This window comes from Apium graveolens, chromosome 11 (assembly GCF_009905375.1).
Source record: "Apium graveolens cultivar Ventura chromosome 11, ASM990537v1, whole genome shotgun sequence".
NCBI lineage: Eukaryota > Viridiplantae > Streptophyta > Magnoliopsida > Apiales > Apiaceae > Apium > Apium graveolens.
This window is the reverse complement of record NC_133657.1, coordinates 60,134,358-60,152,133: the sequence shown is the minus strand read 5'-3', so window position 1 is coordinate 60,152,133 and position 17,776 is coordinate 60,134,358. Positions and strand designations below refer to the sequence as shown.

The 17,776-nt window shown below is 37.2% G+C and overlaps 1 protein-coding gene across 1 annotated transcript; it reads right to left on the bottom strand.

Annotated features, from left to right (window-relative positions):
* Positions 1–1,322: 1,322 nt before the first annotated feature.
* LOC141695532 (uncharacterized) lies at positions 1,323–1,700 on the bottom strand. The gene has a single exon (XM_074499771.1). The coding sequence runs from the start codon at positions 1,698–1,700 to the stop codon at positions 1,323–1,325; it is 378 nt and encodes a 125-aa protein (XP_074355872.1).
* Positions 1,701–17,776: the final 16,076 nt, after the last annotated feature.

The window sequence follows — 17,776 nt, the reverse complement described above, 5'->3', positions numbered from 1 at the left end:
AATGAAGTTAGGGACTTCCCAAGTGTCATCGAATTTTCCTGCCGTCACGTTCATAGTGTTTTGGAACATTTTTCTCAGCACCATGTCACCAACACGGAAAGTTCTTATGTGAACATGCTTGTTTTAGGTATTATCCACCCTTTGTTGATAAGAAACTAATTGAATTTTTGCCATATCTCGCAATTCATCCACAGTGTCTTTGTCATGCGACAACTCTGTGTATTTCACGTCATTCATCAAGAGTCCTATCTCGCTGTTGGTATCATGACTTCTGTTGGTAACACAGATTCAGTGGCATAGACCAGACTGTATGGTGTTTGTCCTGTTGACATTTTAGGAGTTGTCATGTCCGACCACAACACCCAAGTAAGTTCTTCAGCCCATTTCTTTTGAATGATGTCAATCATCTCTTAAGATTGTTGATTATGATTTTTTTGCTTGACTCATCTTGTTCATTGGCTTGAGGATATCTTGGTGTCAACTTAATTAGATTAATGTTCCAACATTTGCAAAATATTTCAGTCTTATCGCTTATGAACTGCGAACCATTGTCACAAACGATCTCGGATGGCACACCAAACTTGCAAAGAATGTTTCTTTTAATGAATAAAATTACCTTTTTTGACGTCACTTGCTTGAATGCTTCCGCTTCAATCCACTATGAGAAATAATCAGTCATGGCCAACATGAACACCTTCTGTCCCGGTGCAGGTGGCATTTTTCCCACGATATCTATTCCCCACTTCATGAAAGGCCAAGATGGAACGGACATGTTAGGTTGTTCAGACGGTTGATGGATGACAGGTGCATGTCTTTGGTAGGCATCACATCTTTTTGCATAGTCTAGGGCATCGTGTCTTAGTGTCGTCCAATAGTAACCCAAGCGCAGAATTTTTAAAGAAAGATTTTTTTTGTTAGTGTGATTTCCACGTTCTCCTTCGTGTGCATCCCTTAGCATCATGTTTGCCTCGTATCTTTTCAGACTTCTCTGGAGTAGCCATGTGGAGGATTTTTTGAATAATTCCCCATCTATGATCATAAACCTTGATGACCTCATCCTAAGGATCCTTGCTTCACTGTTGTTGGTTGGCTGGCATTGTTCCAAACTATTTATAATCCTTGTATGTCTTCATCCAACTGTCTGCGTCTTCACTGATATTGTCATCACGTTAATCAAGAGCCATTATTTCTGATTCAAGAACCAGTCTTTCTATGGCAGGCTTCATGATGTGGACCACTGGGATGTTGTTAAAATCTAAACCCTTGGACACAGCTCCCAATCCGGCTAATGCATCAGCTTGTACGTTATTTTCCCTTGGAATCTATTGTATGCTAAAGTTGTCAAAGTTGTTGGTTAACCTTTTGGTGATGTCCAGGTATGCGACCATCTTGGGATCTTTGGCTTCATAAGACCTCATGACGTGATTAACAATGAGCAGCGAATCACAGTTGACATCAATAGTTTTGATCTTCATGTCTTTAGTAATTGTGAGTACCAAGATTAGTGCTTCATATTCAGCTTCGTCGTTTGTAGCTTTAAAGTCGCTGCCTATTGATTGAGCTATCATATCCTCCTGTGGCGATTTTAGGACAAGCCCCAATCCTGTTCCATTCATGTTTGATGCTCCTTCTGTGTATAATATCCAAGGCTTTGTGTCTACTCTTGATAGAGCTTGCTGAAATTCTTGCTCAACATTCATCATTTAGCTTGGACTGAAATCAGCCACAAAATCAGCTAAGGCTTATGACTTTATTACAGTCCTTGCGTCATACATGATAACATAAGTACTTAGACGTATTGCCCATTTTTCCATTCATCCCGTCACGTCAGGTTTACACAGAACGTTTCTCATTGGAAAGTTTGTCATGACATGTAGTTTATGTGATTCAAAGTAGTGTCTCAACTTAGTGGAATTCATAGCTAATGCAAGTACTAATTTCTCAAAAGATGTGTACCTTGTTTCCACATCTACCACGCTCTTGCTAACATAGTATACAGGCGACTGAACACCTTCACTTTCTTTTACGAGGACACCACTTACCGCATGACCCATTACGGATAAGTATATGTATAGATCCTCTCCTTAAATGGGCTTGGACAGGAGTGGGGGTATAGTTAGATAACTTTTCAAGTCATCCAAAACAACTTTATGTTTATCTAACCATAAGAATCCCTTATTCTTTCTCAACACGTCGTAAAAAAGTTTGCACCTGTCCATGATCGTGAAATGAACCTGTTCAAGGCTGCAACCCGTCCTGTCATTTTTTGGGCGTCCTTGACGTTCGATTGGCTTTTTAGTTCGAAAATCGCCTTGATTTGTTCTAGAATTTCCTTAATCTCTCTCCTTGTCACCATATGCCCAAGGAACTTTCATGACGACACAATAAAGTTACATTTGGATGGGTTCAACTTCATGTTGTATGACCTTAGAATGTCGAATACTTCTCGAAGATCACGAACATGATTCTCTGCATTAACAAACTTGACGACCATGTCATCAATGTAAACTTCCATCGTTTTCCCTTTTTGGTCTTTGAACATTTTGTTCAGAAGCCTTTGAAACGTAGCCCCGACATTCCTTAGTCCAAAAGGCATGGCTAAGTAACAATATATCCCCATGTCCGTTATGAATGCAGTCTTCTCATAGTCAGATGGTTCGATTTGAATTTGATTAAAGCCACTCGACGCATCTAAGAATGTAAACAATTCATGACCAGTCCTTGAGTCGACCATGGTGTCAATGTGTGGTAGTGGATAAGGGTCCTTAGGACAAGTGTTGTTTAAGTCCATGTAGTCAACACAAAATCTCCATTTCCCATTCTTTTTCTTTACTATGATGACATTCGCTAACCATTCAGGATAATCAACTTCTCTAATCATCCTATCTTTCATGATCCTTTTCACCTCGTCATTTATTATCTTGTTTCTTTCTGCTATAAACTTCCTTCGTTTTTATTGAACAGGTGTATAGTTGGGATCATCGTTTAGCTTGTGTGTGATGACAGTTGGATCTATTCTTGTTATATCATCGTGTTCCCATGCAAAAGCATCCAATCTCGTGGTTAGGATATTTACCAAGTTAGCTTCAATTGTTGGGGAAAGGTCTTCTCCTATTAACACTTTCTTATCTCCCGTCTTCAAGTCTACTTAAGCTAAGTGTTCTGGTCCTGTAATTGTAGCTGCAGGCGTCTCATTTCCATGGTGTTGGACAATTGGCATCAGACATGTCATATAGCACTCCCGAGCCATATTTTGACCTCCTCGTATTTCTTGAGCTCCCAATGGTGTTGGAAATTTCAGCATCTGGTGATATGTTGATGGTACTGCCTTTAAGTTATGGATCCAAGGCCTCCCCATGATTATGTTGTAAGTCGAGTCGATGTGACGACTAAGAATTTTATGACGTAATTAAGTCAATAAAGTATGTGTTATGTGATGTGATTATAATTATGTGACTAAGTGCTGATTAATTGTCTTTTCTGTATATTAGAATATAGGAGCGTAAATCAAAACGTTCCAATTTAAAGAGTCAGCTTAGAAGTTAAGCTGTGGTGTCGGGCCGTCAGGTAGAATGGAACCCGTCCTAATAAGGAGTTAAAGAATATAAAATATGAATTATAAAATGAATGTTTAAATAAAGTATATCGTCCTAAGTGACGTGTCGATTGATAATAATAATGAGAAGCGTAATCGAAACGCTGAGAATCGGGCCGTCAGGTTGAACGTGACCCGGTACGCGTAGAAAAGGATAAAGATTAAAGAAGGTAAATTCTATGATCAGACCTGAGTCGTTATGTGATTGTATATGTGTGATTGCTTGACTGTGTGCATGACTATGTGTTCTGTGACATTTTTAGGGATTATGTGATTTAAATATAGGTTTAATTAACCTTCGCACATTTTTATAAAATCATCCGAGTAAGATAAAAACATGGGATTTGTTCTGATATTTTCTTAGTACTCCCAGAGACTTTTTAAAATTGATGAGTGGCTTTATTTGATGGTCTTTGCATTTTTAAATTGATTTTATGTGGAAAATGTTATTATTAAAGCGAGCTTGCAAAATTCATATAAAATCAACCGTCTGCCCAAAAATCTATTATGAGTAATGGTTAAAAAGCTAATTTCGAGATCTACGTGTTAAAATCGTCACTTACAATAATTTCCGACTTTCCGAGAGAGAAATATTTTATATCTAATTTTTGTTGCATTTGAGTAAAAAGAAAAGGGATAATGAGCATAAAAAGGAATTAGTGAATACAAGATTGTCCTTGCTTTGGTAGTATATAAATCCATTTGCCCCCCCCCCTTTTCTTTTTCCTCTCGTGCACCCCATTTCCCTTTCTCTCTTTTTCTTTCTTTCCCTCACACTCTCTCTCGGCTCTCTCCATCTCTCATCTCTCTCACTTGCATGCAACCCTCAAACTTTACTCAAACTCCAAAATATTGCTTCCTCTAGACTTTATTTTCGGTATACTTCTCGATTTCCATTTGTATGTAAGTGTTTGCAAGTGTTTTGATGATTAGTCACTATGGTGGTGTTCAAGGAAAATGATTTCTTGATACATAACTATAAGAGTGATTTCAAAAAAATTTTGGGGTCATAAACTCGAGAGGAGACCCGTTATGGGCTCTCTCAAGTTCGACCACCACCGGCTATGATCCAAGGAGAGCCGGTGGAGTTTTTATGATATGATAATTTGATTTTTTTAGCTTTGCATGTTATGGTTTCTTGAAAGCTTGAAAAAAGGTTTTATTTCTTTTATTGAAACTCGAATATGTGATTGATAGAATGATTCCATTGATTGTTTTAGGAAGTAAATGGATGTGTGTAGGTGATTGTTGCTTAGAAAAATAAAAAATCAAGGTTTGTATGTTGTATTATACTTCGGCTTTTTGCTAATTAAAAAGAGGAATTGGATTTGATGAGTTGATCTTAGTAAACACTAAGCTTATTGAGCGTAAAAAGTAATTGCATGTTAGTTTTAAAGAAGATCAAGTTGTGCATGTCAATGTTTAGTCCTTGAGTTGTGAATTTGATTCTTGCCGAATGGAAAATGAATTTAAAAGGGATTAATTTGTAGATTAAGTGAATGCATGTTGGTTGAATGAGTTAATTAAAGTTAGAATCGCTAGGTGATGCATGGTTTGGTGTTTAAATGAATGGAATGATCTAGTAAAGGATTAAAACAAGTGGGAAATGTGATATATAACCTTGCATGTCAAAATTGATTCTTGCATGTTTAATTTATTGAAAAACCCGAATGGGTCTTAGGAGTAAAAAAAGAGGAATTAAGTTGGTTTTATCAATTATCTTAATGGCTAGTGGAAACTTGATTGCATGACAAAGATTGGGGTGGTGTTTATGTTCGAATTTTGATGATTAAAAGAAGGCGTTGATTTTGATTCTTAATGTGATTATGATTCGGATTTTTGATTAAAAAGGATGAAGTTTAAGTGCGTAAATGACTCTTGTGATTTGCATTAGTTGTGCTTGATTATATGAGATCGAAATTGAATATATATGGTTGTGTTTTGTATGTATGGTTCGAATTAAGGAATAAAAGAAAAAGAAAATTAAATCATATTTTATTAAGAGCTATAAGTGACAGCTATGGTTGAAAAAGAGTTATATTAGTGTGATTTGAGAAATAGCTAAGGTTAAGCAAGTACGCTTTGATTGTTAAGAATATAAGGATATAAAAGTTGCGAGAAAGGGATATGCTATATGTTATATGCTATATGCTATGTGCTATGTGCTTATGTGTATAAGCTATAATCGTATACTCGAGTCAAAGATATAATCAAGTTATCGTATTGAGTGATCATTCCGGGAACGAGAGTTGAGAATCTGATTAAGGTTTTGGTTTTGATTGTAGATTCGGAGCGTGAGGGCATTCAGGATAGGAAAGGGAAGGATATACTAGGTGGCAGTAGTTCAACCTTCAGGAAAGCAAATTCAGGCAAGTAACTCTGATTACTTGTATAAATGATTATAAAGAGAATGTTGTTCATACCATGTAGAGTATTGAACTGTTTAATTATAAAACCCTGATATTGATACCATGCCTTTGTTCTTGATAAACTGTTATTGATAAGCTTAATGATTCAACCCTTTGATAATTTGTCCTTTCTGTTCAAGTTATTTATTAAGCCATGGATTATATTGAACCCTCTGATTATCCTTGTTAACCTTGTTTAATGATACCATGTTTTCCTGATCACCCTATTGATCCCTAAACAGATATTGATCCTTCTAACTTAAGTGCTTTATTATCCCTGATACAGAATCCTTATGAATTGTTCCTTGCGTATCTTTGAATCACTCCCTGAACTTTGTTTCCTTAAAATCTGAATTAAGAATGAGTTTCGACTTGAAAGAGTCCGAATGATTTCAAATTCTTGGTAATGATAAAATGGATTTTAGAAAACCTATTTATTTTTTTTCCAACTCAAGGTTTTCCAAATGAATTCCTGATGGATTGGATTGGGACGTAAGAGGCTAGTGGGACTAGTCCAGTCATGGTAAGAGGCTAGCGGGGCTAGTCCAACTTAAGGCTGAAATTATGTCGATTGGTACCTTAAAGACCGGAATGGAGGTCGGTACGGGCTGATCACCCGTATATAATGAAATGGAAAGATAAAGTGATCCAATCAAGGGTTCTAAATGATTATTTAAAAAGGGAACTGAAACTATCTGTTCAGTAAAATTAATTCTTGAAAATGAAAATGGTTTATATTGTTTTGAAAAGAGTTGATTATGTCAATGTGAAGCTTAAAGCTCGAGAACCCTGATTCTTGTATTTGTTAATCATATGAATGATTCCATATAATGAAATACTGTTGCTTTCCTCTATTGAAAGATATATTCTGATCCTTTAATGATTTGTGATGAATGTCGGCTTTCGTCCTGCATTGAGCCTTGTTCCTTGAAAGCCCCACATTATCCTTCAAAACCTTTCCTTAACCCAAAAGCTGGAAATATGCCACCTAGATCAAATAAAGTAGAATGCCCTGAGATTGGTAAAGCATATTGTGAATTTATATTGTAGAACTGCTATATAGTTACTTGCTGAGTTTTATACTCATTTGTTTTGTTTTAATTTAACCATGGCAGTTAAGCAAGAAGATGGCCAGGCTTAGGCGCACTGCTCGTAAGAGCGTACCTGGTGGTCCCTACCGTGTTGAGGGCTTCCGGTTGCCAGAGCAGGTAGTGGTATTTGTGAGTGAGCTCGCACCTAGAAGGAAATGTTTAAAGATACAATGGGTTATCTGTCGGTTTCCAGCCGGAATCGATATTATTTATTTAATAATATTTTGGGTTTGTAAGTTATATTTAATGATTGGTAGTTGTAATCTTGTCTCATACTTTATCCTGTTGATCCTGTTAGTAGTTAATCGGGGTTTATGCTTATTTAATTCTAGATTAGAGGTGTGTGGGTCCTCATTTCCTAACCCCGAGAGGGCATCACAAGTTGGTATCAGAGCTACAGGATCTAGTCCCTGAGACAAGTTAGGATTAAAAAAGGGGTATTTTGGGAATATATCTATATCGCGAGAGAGTTCGACTCATATAGAGTTGAGTTAGACTATTAGGTATGGTCTAAGGAAAGTGTTTATTGGTGAAGTAGAAACTAGAGTTAGGGTGTGAGTTAGCTGGAAGCATTATTTAACCCTAACATTATTTCTTGGTTGCTGTTTTGTGTTTTCTCTCAGGATCCTAGTAGTGGTAGTGACTCAGACTCAGAGATTAGTTTAATGGTACCCCAGTGGACCCCATTCCACCCTCTCCAGAGGAGCCTGTGTATGTTAGTTCAGACCCAGAGGAGGACCCTTCTGAGAGTAGTGAGATCCCTATGCAGATTTCACCCTTGAGGCCAGATTCAGAGACCCCTGCCCCCGAGCCAGAGTCCGAGATGCCTAAGACTGTACCTGTCAGTGTTGGTGGTAAGTTAGCCCAGGATCGAGACTTTGTGTACTCCCGTATTCCTGAGTTGGGAGCTTTGGTGGATAGGTTGATTCGAGATTCTAGGCAGAGGACTTCAGTAGTGATGGAGGAGTGGAGAGCTAGGATTCAGTTGGTGGAGCAGGTTGCCAGGAGGAGATTGGATGAGGGACCCTCCACTAGTGATGCTGATGCTGAGGCCCGGAGGCTGCATAAGATCATTCGTTGGATGTTGGTTGTGTTGAGAGAGATTCTAGATAACTAGACAGGACTGTTGGCTGAGCCCGTAGATTGTTGTTTTTTCGCGCCGGTAGGCTTTGGGATACTTGGTCAGATGTCGGGATCCCTTTTTCACTTATTTTGTTGTATTTCAGATCTGTATCGTAGTAGTAGTTGTTGAAAGTTAGGGGTAGATAGGGGATATTTTCCAATTTTTCTTCTGTTTAACCCTGCTATATTATTGTACCTTATTTCAGAACATGTGATAGCCAGAACTATCTTTATGTACCATTTGTTTAAATAAATCCATTGTCTTGCTTTCCATTGTGCACCTTAAATATCTCATAAACTATTCTCAATACCATGTTTTAATACAACCATGTTTTCGTATAACCATGTTTAAAGCTCATAAAACCCTATTCTGTGCCATGATAAAACAACAATGATATAAGAATTATGTAGTAATAGGATTGCATGTGCAAATTGGGTAAAACTTAAAACCCACAAAAGAGATTTCATAGAAACTGTTGATATATATATATGTCATGCCATTGTATTGCTAAATAATTGCTCAATCAGGTTTGTAAGAAATGGCCAACTCACCAAATCATCAAGAAGAAGAAATTTCCACCCAAGACCAAGAAGTAAACCCAGAAACCACCATGATGAGCAGACTTGCTCAGCTTTTGCAACAACCTGTGGCCCCTAAAGTTGGAAACTTTAAGCACTTTCAATCTGTTCATCCCCCAGAGCTCTTAGGTTTGCCAGACCCGATTAAAGCTCAATCATGGTTGAGAGAAATGGAAAAAGCTTTTGAGTTAGTAGAAGTTAAGGACGATAAGAAAGCTCAGTATGCAAGTTATTACCTGAAAGATGAAGCAAGTTTCTGGTGGGAGTCTTCAAAGGCGTTGTTGGAAGGCAAAGACTTATCTTGGGAGAAGTTCACCGAGATGTTTTTGGAGAAGTATTTTCCAAGCTATATGCAAGACCAGTTGGAAATAAAATTTCCGGATCTTAGACAGGAGGAAATGTCAGTAGCGGAATATGAAGTGAAGTTTTCGGAATTATCTAGATTCGTACCTGAGTACGTGAATACAGAGGCAAAGAAGGCTAAGAGGTTCCAACAGGGACTTAAGCCGTGGATTATGAGTCAAATAGAAATGTTGGAAATCAAGAATTATGTTGCATTGGTTCAAAAAGCAATGATAGTGGAAGGTGAGCGAGAAGCTGCAAGAAGAGAAAACGAAGGAAGAAAAAGGAAGTTTGAAAGCTCTGAGCAAGAGCAAGGAAGCTCAAAGTTTAGAGGAAGGTTTGGAAAGAATAGTGGAGGTCAGAACCAAAAGTTCCAGAAGTTTAAACCCGGCAACGGAGCTCAGAAGAACCGCTTCTAGAAAACTGGACAACCGGGAAAGGATAGCAGACCCCAGATTCAAGAATGCAGGAATTATGGAAAGAGACACCCGGGAAGGTGTAATAAGCTGGATATAACATGTTTTAAGTGCAACCAGAAGGGGCATTACTCTTCAGAATGCCCAAGTGGAGCGAGGAAGCCTGATTCGGCTTGTTTCAAGTATGGTAAAGTGGGCCATATGGCCAGGAATTGCAAGGAGCCTGTTTAGAAGGCTAATGTTCTCAGGATTGCTGGACCGTCGTCTCTCCCAGCACCGTCAGCTCAACCTAGAGCTAGGACCTTTAACATGACGATGAAAGATGCGGTGCAAGATGTGGACGTGGTAGCAGGTATGCTTGTTATTAATTCAGTAGAAGTAAAAGTTTTGATGGATTCTGGAGCAACTAGATCTTTTATCTCTGAAAGTATTCTTGATAAGTTAAATTGTATTGCGTACCCTCTAGAACCTAATTTGATTATAGAGGTAGCCAATCAAGAGAAAGTTATTGCTAGCAAGATTTATCCAGAATGTGATGTGACTATAGAAGGTCGGCACTTTTCTGCTGACTTAATTCCCTTTAAGTTAGGAGAATTTGAGGTCATACTAGGAATGGATTGGTTGTCAAACCATGAAGCGCAAATAGAATGTAAAAGTAAAAAGGTGAAGTTAAGAACCAAGGAGGGTGAAGAGGTGATATTTAAAGGAAAGAGGCAGGAGAAGAAATTTCTAACGGCTATTGAGGCAAGAAGATTAATACGTCAAGGATGCGAAGTTTATTTGGCTCATGTCATGGATGTGGAGAAAGAATCTGTGAAGATCGAGGATATTCCGGTAGTAAGAGATTTTTCGGATGTGTTTTCTGATGAATTGCCTGGACTACCTCCAGACAGAGAGATCGAGTTTACGATTGATTTAGCTCCTGGAACGGAACCAGTGTCAAAAGCTCCCTATCGCATGGCGCCGGTCGAGATGAAGGAATTGGCAGCCCAGTTGCAAGAATTGTTAGATAAAGGAGTGATCCGACCGAGTGTATCCCCGTGGGGCGCACCGGTGTTATTTGTAAAGAAAATGATGGAAGTATGAGGTTGTGCATTGATTACCGCGAACTGAATAAGTTGACGATCAAGAATAAATACCCTCTATCGCGGATCGATGACTTGTTTGACCAGTTAAAAGGAGCTTCGTGTTTCTCCAAGATTGATTTAAGGTCTGGGTATCATCAGTTAAAGATCAAAGCGGAAGATATACCCAAGACAACGTTCTGAACGAGGTACGGACATTATGAGTTTTTGGTAATGGCATTTGGCTTGACGAATGCGCCAGCTGCATTTATGGATCTTATGAATAGAGTGTTCAAGCAGTATTTGGATAAGTTCATTATTGTGTTTATCGACGATATACTGATTTACTCCAAGACGGATGAAGATCATAAGGAGCATTTGAGGATTTCCTTGGAAATTCTGTGAAAAGAGAAGTTGTATGCTAAGTTTTCAAAGTGCGAATTTTGGCTAAAGGAAGTGCAATTTCTTGGTCATGTATTTAACAAAGAAGGAATCAAAGTGGACCCAGCCAAGATAGAAGCTGTAATGAATTGGGAAAGACCCAAGACTCTTACGGAAGTCAGAAGTTTTCTGGGATTAGCCGGATATTATAGGAGATTTGTGCAAGATTTCTCTAAGATTACCGTTTCGTTGACAAATTTGACGAGAAAGAACGAGAAGTTTATTTGGACAGAAAGGTGCGAGGATAGTTTTCAAGAGTTAAAGAAGAGACTGGTAACCGCCCCAGTGTTGGTATTACCAGACGATAAAGGGGAATTCGTGATATTCAATGATGCTTCATATAAAGGACTTGGATGCGTGTTAATGTAACACGGGAAGGTAATAGCATACGCGTCAAGGCAACTCAAGCCGCACGAGCAAAAGTATCCAACGCATGATTTGGAATTGGCAGCAATTGTGTTTGCCCTTAAGATTTGGAGGCATTATTTGTACGGGGAAAAGTGCGAGATTTACACCGAGCATAAAAGTTTAAAGTATATCTTTACTCAGAAAGAATTGAATATGCGATAAAGAAGGTGGTTGGAATTGATCAAAGATTATGATTGTACGATAAACTATCATCCTGGAAAGGCAAATATGGTAGCTGATGCTTTAAGTCGAAAGGAAAGGTTGAATATGTTAACGTCATCGGAAGGATTGATCAAGGACTTTGAAAAGATGTAAATAGAGGTGCAGACTCCAGAATATGGAGGTGAAGCTATATATGCAATGTTTTTTCAACCCGATATTTTGGAAAAGATTCGATGCTGTCAAGAGCAAGTGATGAATCGTGAAAAGGATAAGTTGACGGGAGAAGAAATTAAAGCTCAAAAGGATGGAAAAAGGATATACCGTGTTAATTCACGTATTTAGATACCTAATGTCGTGGAACTAAAGCACGAGATTTTGCAAGAAGCGCATAACTCGAGATTTTCAATTCACCCTGGGAGTACGAAGATGTACCAGGATTTAAAAAAAAAGTTATTGGTGGCCAAACATGAAAAAGGAAATTGTGAAATGGATAAGTAAATGTTACACGTGCCAAAGAGTCAAAGCGGAACATCAAAGGCCAAGCAGATTGCTTCAGCCACTGGACATACCCGAATGGAAATGGGAGCATATAGCAATGGATTTCGTGGTAGGATTACCTAAAACCAAGTCAAATCATGATGCGATTTGGGTGGTAATCGATCGGTTGACGAAGTCAGCGCATTTCTTACCGATAAATGAAAGGTTTTCGTTGGAAAAGTTGGTCAAATTGTATTTGGATGAGATTGTGATGCGTCATGGAGTTCCTGTGTCTATCGTGTCCGATAGAGACCCAAGGTTTAACTCGAGATTTTGGCGACAATTTCATGATCATTTGGGAACTAAGTTGAAAATGAGTACGGCATATCATCCGCAGACATACGGACAAAGTAAAAGGATAATTCAAACAATTGAAGATATGTTGCGAACCTGTGCAATAGATTTCAAAGGAAATTGGGACGATCATTTGCCCTTAATTGAGTTTTCCTACAACAACAGTTATCACGCGAGTATTGGCATGCTGCCTTATGAAGCGTTGTACGGAAGAAAGTGTAGGTCCCCTACTTATTGGGATAAAGTTGGTGAGCGCAAATTAATTGGCCCAGAGATAGTTCAACAAACGAAGGAAAAGGTCGAAATGATTCAAAAGAGATTAATTGCAGCTCAAGATTGACAAGCGGAGTACGCAAATCAAGAACGTAAAGATGTGCAACTCGAATCTGGAGACAAAGTCTTGTTAAAGATATCTCCTTTCGGAAATAAAGGAAAGTTGAGTCCTAGGTATATAGGACCATTTGAAGTATTGCGTCGAGTTGGGAAAGTGGCATATGAATTGGCGCTACCTCCGCAAATGCAACATCTGCACAATGTATTTCATGTATCTCTTCTAAAGAAGTATAATGCTGATGCGAGCCATGTGATCGAGTTGGAACCAGTGGAAATCCAACCAGATTTGTCCTATGTGAAACAGCCAGTGCGAATTTTGGATCGAAAAGAAAGGACGCTTAGAAATAAAGTTGTACCTCTAGTTAGAGTGTTATGGAGAAATCCATTAGTCGAAGAATCGACTTGGGAGTTAGAAAGCGAAATGAAAGAAAAGTATCCCCATCTATTTTCTTAGATTAGATTCTAGGGACAGAATCCTTTTAAGGAGGGTAGATTGTGACGACTAAGAATTTTGTGACGTAATTAAGTCAATAAAGTATGTGTTATGTGATGTGATTATAATTATGTGACTAAGTGCTGATTAATGGTATTTTCTGTATATTAGAATATAGGAGCGTAAATCAAAACGTTCCAATTTAAAAAGTCAGCTTAGAAGTTAAGCTGTGGTGTCGGGCCGTCAGGTAGAACAGAACCCATCCTAATAAGGAGTTAAAGAATATAAAATGTGAATTATGAAATGAATGTTTAAATAAAGTATATCGTCCTAAGTGACGTGTCGATTGATAATAATAATGAGAAGCGTAATCGAAACGCTGAGAATCGGGCCGTCAGGTTGAACGTGACCCGGTACGCGTAGAAAAGGATAAAGATTAAAGAAGGATAAATTCTATGATCAGACCTGAGTCGTTATGTGATTGTATATGTGTGATTGCTTGACTGTGTGCATGACTATGTGTTCTGTGACATTTTTAGGGATTATGTGATTTAAATAAAGGTTTAATTAACCTTCGCGTATTTTTATAAAATCATCCGAGTAAGATAAAAACATGGGATTTGTTCTGATATTTTCTTAGTAGTCCCAGAGACTTTTTAAAAACGATGAGTGGATTTATTTGATGGTCTTTGCATTTTTAAATTGATTTTATATGGAAAATGTTATTATTAAAGCGATCTTGCGAAATTCATGTAAAATCAACCGTCTGCCCAAAAATCTATTATGAGTAATGGTTAAAAAGCTAATTTTGAGATCTACGTGTTAAAATCCTCACTTGCAATAATTTCCGACTTTTCGAGAGAGAAATATTTTATATCTAATTTTTGTTGCATTTGAGTAAAAAGAAAAGGGACAATGAGCATAAAAAGGAATTAGTGAATTACAAGATTGCCCTTGCTTTGGTAGTATATAAATCCATTTGCCCCCCCTTTTTTTCTTTTTCCTCCCGTGCACCCCATTTTCATTTCTCTCTTTTTCTTTCTTTCCTTCACTCTCTCTCTCGGCTTTCTCCATCTCTCATCTCTCTCACTTGCATGCAACCTCCAAACTTTACTCAAACTCAAAAATATTGCTTCCTCTAGACTTTATTTTCGGTATACTTCTCGATTTCCATTTGCATGTAAGTGTTTGCAAGTGTTTTGATGATTAGTCACTATGGTGGTGTTCAAGGAAAATGATTTCTTGATACATAACTATAAGAGTGATTTCAAGAAATTTTTGGGGTCATAAACTCGAGAGGAGACCCGTTATGGTCTCTTGCAAGTTCGACCACCACCGGCTATGATCCAAGGAGAGCCGGTAGAGTTTTTATATATGATAATTTGATTTTTTTAGCTTTGCATGTTATGGTTTCTTGAAAGCTTGAAAAAGGGTTTTGTTTCTTTTGTTGAAACTCGAATATGTGATTGATAGAATGATTCCATTAATTGTTTTAGGAAGTAAATGGATGTGTGTAGGTGATTGTTGCTTAGAAAAATCAAAAATCAAGGTTTGCATGTTGGATTATACTTCGGCTTTTTGCTAATTAAAAAGAGGAATTGGATTTGATGAGTTGATCTTAGTAAACACTAAGCTTATTGAGCATAAAAAGTAATTGCATGTTAGTTTTAAAGAAGATCAAGTTGTGCATGTCAATGTTTAGTCCTTGAGTTGTGAAATTGATTCTTGCCGAATGGAAAATGAATTTAAAAGGGATTAATTTGTTGATTAAGTGAATGCATGTTGGTTGAATGAGTTAATTAAAGTTAGAATCGCTAGGTGATGCATGGTTTGGTGTTTAAATGAATGGAATGATCTAGTAAAGTATTAAAACAAGTGGGAAATATGATATATAACCTTGCATGTCAAAATTGATTCTTGCATGTTTGATTTATGGAAAAACCTGAATGGGTCTTAGGAGTAAAAAAAAGAGGAATTAAGTTGGTTTTGTCAATTATCTTAATGGCTAGTGGAAACTTGATTGCCTGACAAAGATTGGGGTGGTGTTTATGTTCGAATTTTGATGATTAAAAGAAGGTGTTGATTTTGATTCTTAATGTGATTATCATTCGGATTTTTGATTAAAAAGGATGAAGTTTAAGTACGTAAATGACTCTTGTGATTTGCATTAGTTGTGCTTGATTATATGAGATCGAAATTGAATATATATGGTTGTGTTTTGTATGTATGGTTCGAATTAAGGAATAAAAGAAAAAGAAAATTAAATCGTTTGTTATTAAGAGCTATAAGTGACAGCTATGGTCGAAAAAGAGTTATATTAGTGTGATTTGAGAAATAGTTAAGGTTAAGCAAGTACGCTTTGATTGTTAAGAATATAAGGATATAAAAGTTGCGAGAAAGGGATATGTTATATGCTATATGCTATGTGCTATGTGCTTATGTGTATAAGCTATAATCGTATACTCGAGTCAAAGATATAATCAAGTTATCATATTGAGTGATCGTTCCGGGAACGAGAGTTGAGAATCTGATTAAGGTTTTGGTTTTGATTGTAGATTCGGAGCGTGAGGGCATTCAGGCTAGGAAAGGGAAGGATATACTAGGTGGCAGTAGTTCAACCTTCAGGAAAGCAAATTCAGGCAAGTGATGTTACGACCGGTATCTTCGTGTAATATTATTTGTGGATTTGGTATAATATTAAAGCCGAATGAAAATATATTTAATGATTGTACGTTTGTGTGAGTGCAAATTTCTGCATTATAAATTTGCTTTATGTAGTATATGATTTTTCAAAGCAAGAGTTTATTTAATTTCTTTATTTTTGATTTATAAGGAATATTCTAAGCCTTGGAAAAATTTTCTTTTAAAAGGTATTTTGTTCACAAATTTTGAAAATGATTTTATAAAGTCTCTAAAAATCCAAGTTATTTTATGGTATAAATTTTATAATTTTTGAACTTGTATTTTATTTTATAAAAATAAATCATTATAAATTTTAGTTGTCATATTTAGCAAATTACAAGAAAAGCGCTTGCATGCAAACCACCCTCTCATTCTTTTCAAGGACAAAGAGGACAATTCCAACCCCACTAACTCTTATTTCTCTAGCCAATTTCCTTCTTTACCCTTGCATGCAAAATGCACCAAGTATAAGTGGAGGGATAGACTTGTCAATTCTCCTTTCCACTCAAATTTTGTCAAATCAAATACCATAAAAACAAGAAAATGTCATGATCATTCTCATACTCCACCCACACCTCACTCTCTCCTCCCTCCCTTCTCCCTCCTCTCGGCTCTCCCCTCTCACTCTCGGCTAAAAGCCGAAATCCCCTCCCCATTTTTTTTTCTTCAATCCTCAACCAAGCTTCCACTCTTTACACAAGTAAATGTTACCTTCCATACCTTGATCACTCATATTTCAAAGAGTTTTGAGTAGAAAGTTTAAGTTTAAAGGTTGCATGTAAAAGTTTTAGTGAAACTCAAAATACAACCTTGATTCTTGTGAGTTTAGGGTAGTTTTTGAGAGGACTACAAGGAATGGATAAGTTCCAAGTCTTGAAAATGGCCATTCCCATCCATTTCATTCGGCCATGACCATATGGGAGCCGAATGAATGGTCCTTGAGATCATTCTTGTTGTTTTGTTCAATTTTTGCATATTTATGTGATAATGACTTGAATTTTGTGGTGAAATTGTGATAAAACTCCTTGCATGCTAAGTGATCATCTAGGTATATCTTATGCTAGGCTTGCATGTCAATTTTATGATAGAACATATGTAGAAAATGTGTTATTTTGGATTGAAAAACCCGAAGGCATGCATGCATGTGGATTTCTCTTAGAATGTTATAAGATTTTGATCATTTGGAAAGATTTTGTTAGTGAGCCTTAATTTCAGTAGGTATAATGTGTTAATATTGATTTATGCTTCTTGTTACATGGTAATAATTCGTGGTTATCTTTTATAAAATGCATATCTTGTGGTTTCAAAAACTTAATGATTGGTGAGTTAAGAAATGTGATCTCTTTTGTTTTGCCATAATTGTACCTTAGGTAAGGATGATCTCACCCAAGGTTATTTAGAGAATAAGGGAGTTAGTTCAGTAGAATACCATGTATAAGTCTTGGTTTAAGTATTGAGTTGTTGTTAGTTGAGTTTGTTAAGTCAAAATCTTGGAAAATGAGAGTTACAGTTTCTGCAGAAAAATCAGTTTAGCACCCTGAGGTTTAGAGTAAGTTTTGACCATGTCATTGATGTGCACTTTGAGGCCAAAGCTACCAGAAGTTAGTATTGGGAGTATATAAAAGGTTTTAGGAGTTGGTTGGAGGTTTGCATGTCTTTTGGTTAGGTACACAAGTAGAATAACAAAATCTGTCCAGCAGGGGACAGTTTTGTTGCAACTTAGAAATAGGAAGATTTGACCATGTCATGGGTAGGCCCTCATTAGGCCCTATTGGGCCTTAGTTAGAGGGAGTGTCAGAGAAGTTTTTCCAACCATAGTTCATAGGATATGAGTTAGAACCATGTGTCACAAGTTAATTCAAGTCAGGG

What these genes read in the sequence shown, in the direction of transcription:
- LOC141695532 (XM_074499771.1), bottom strand. Translation starts at nt 1,700, where the DNA reads ATGAATGTTGAGCAAGAATTTCAGCAAGCTCTATCAAGAGTAGACACA.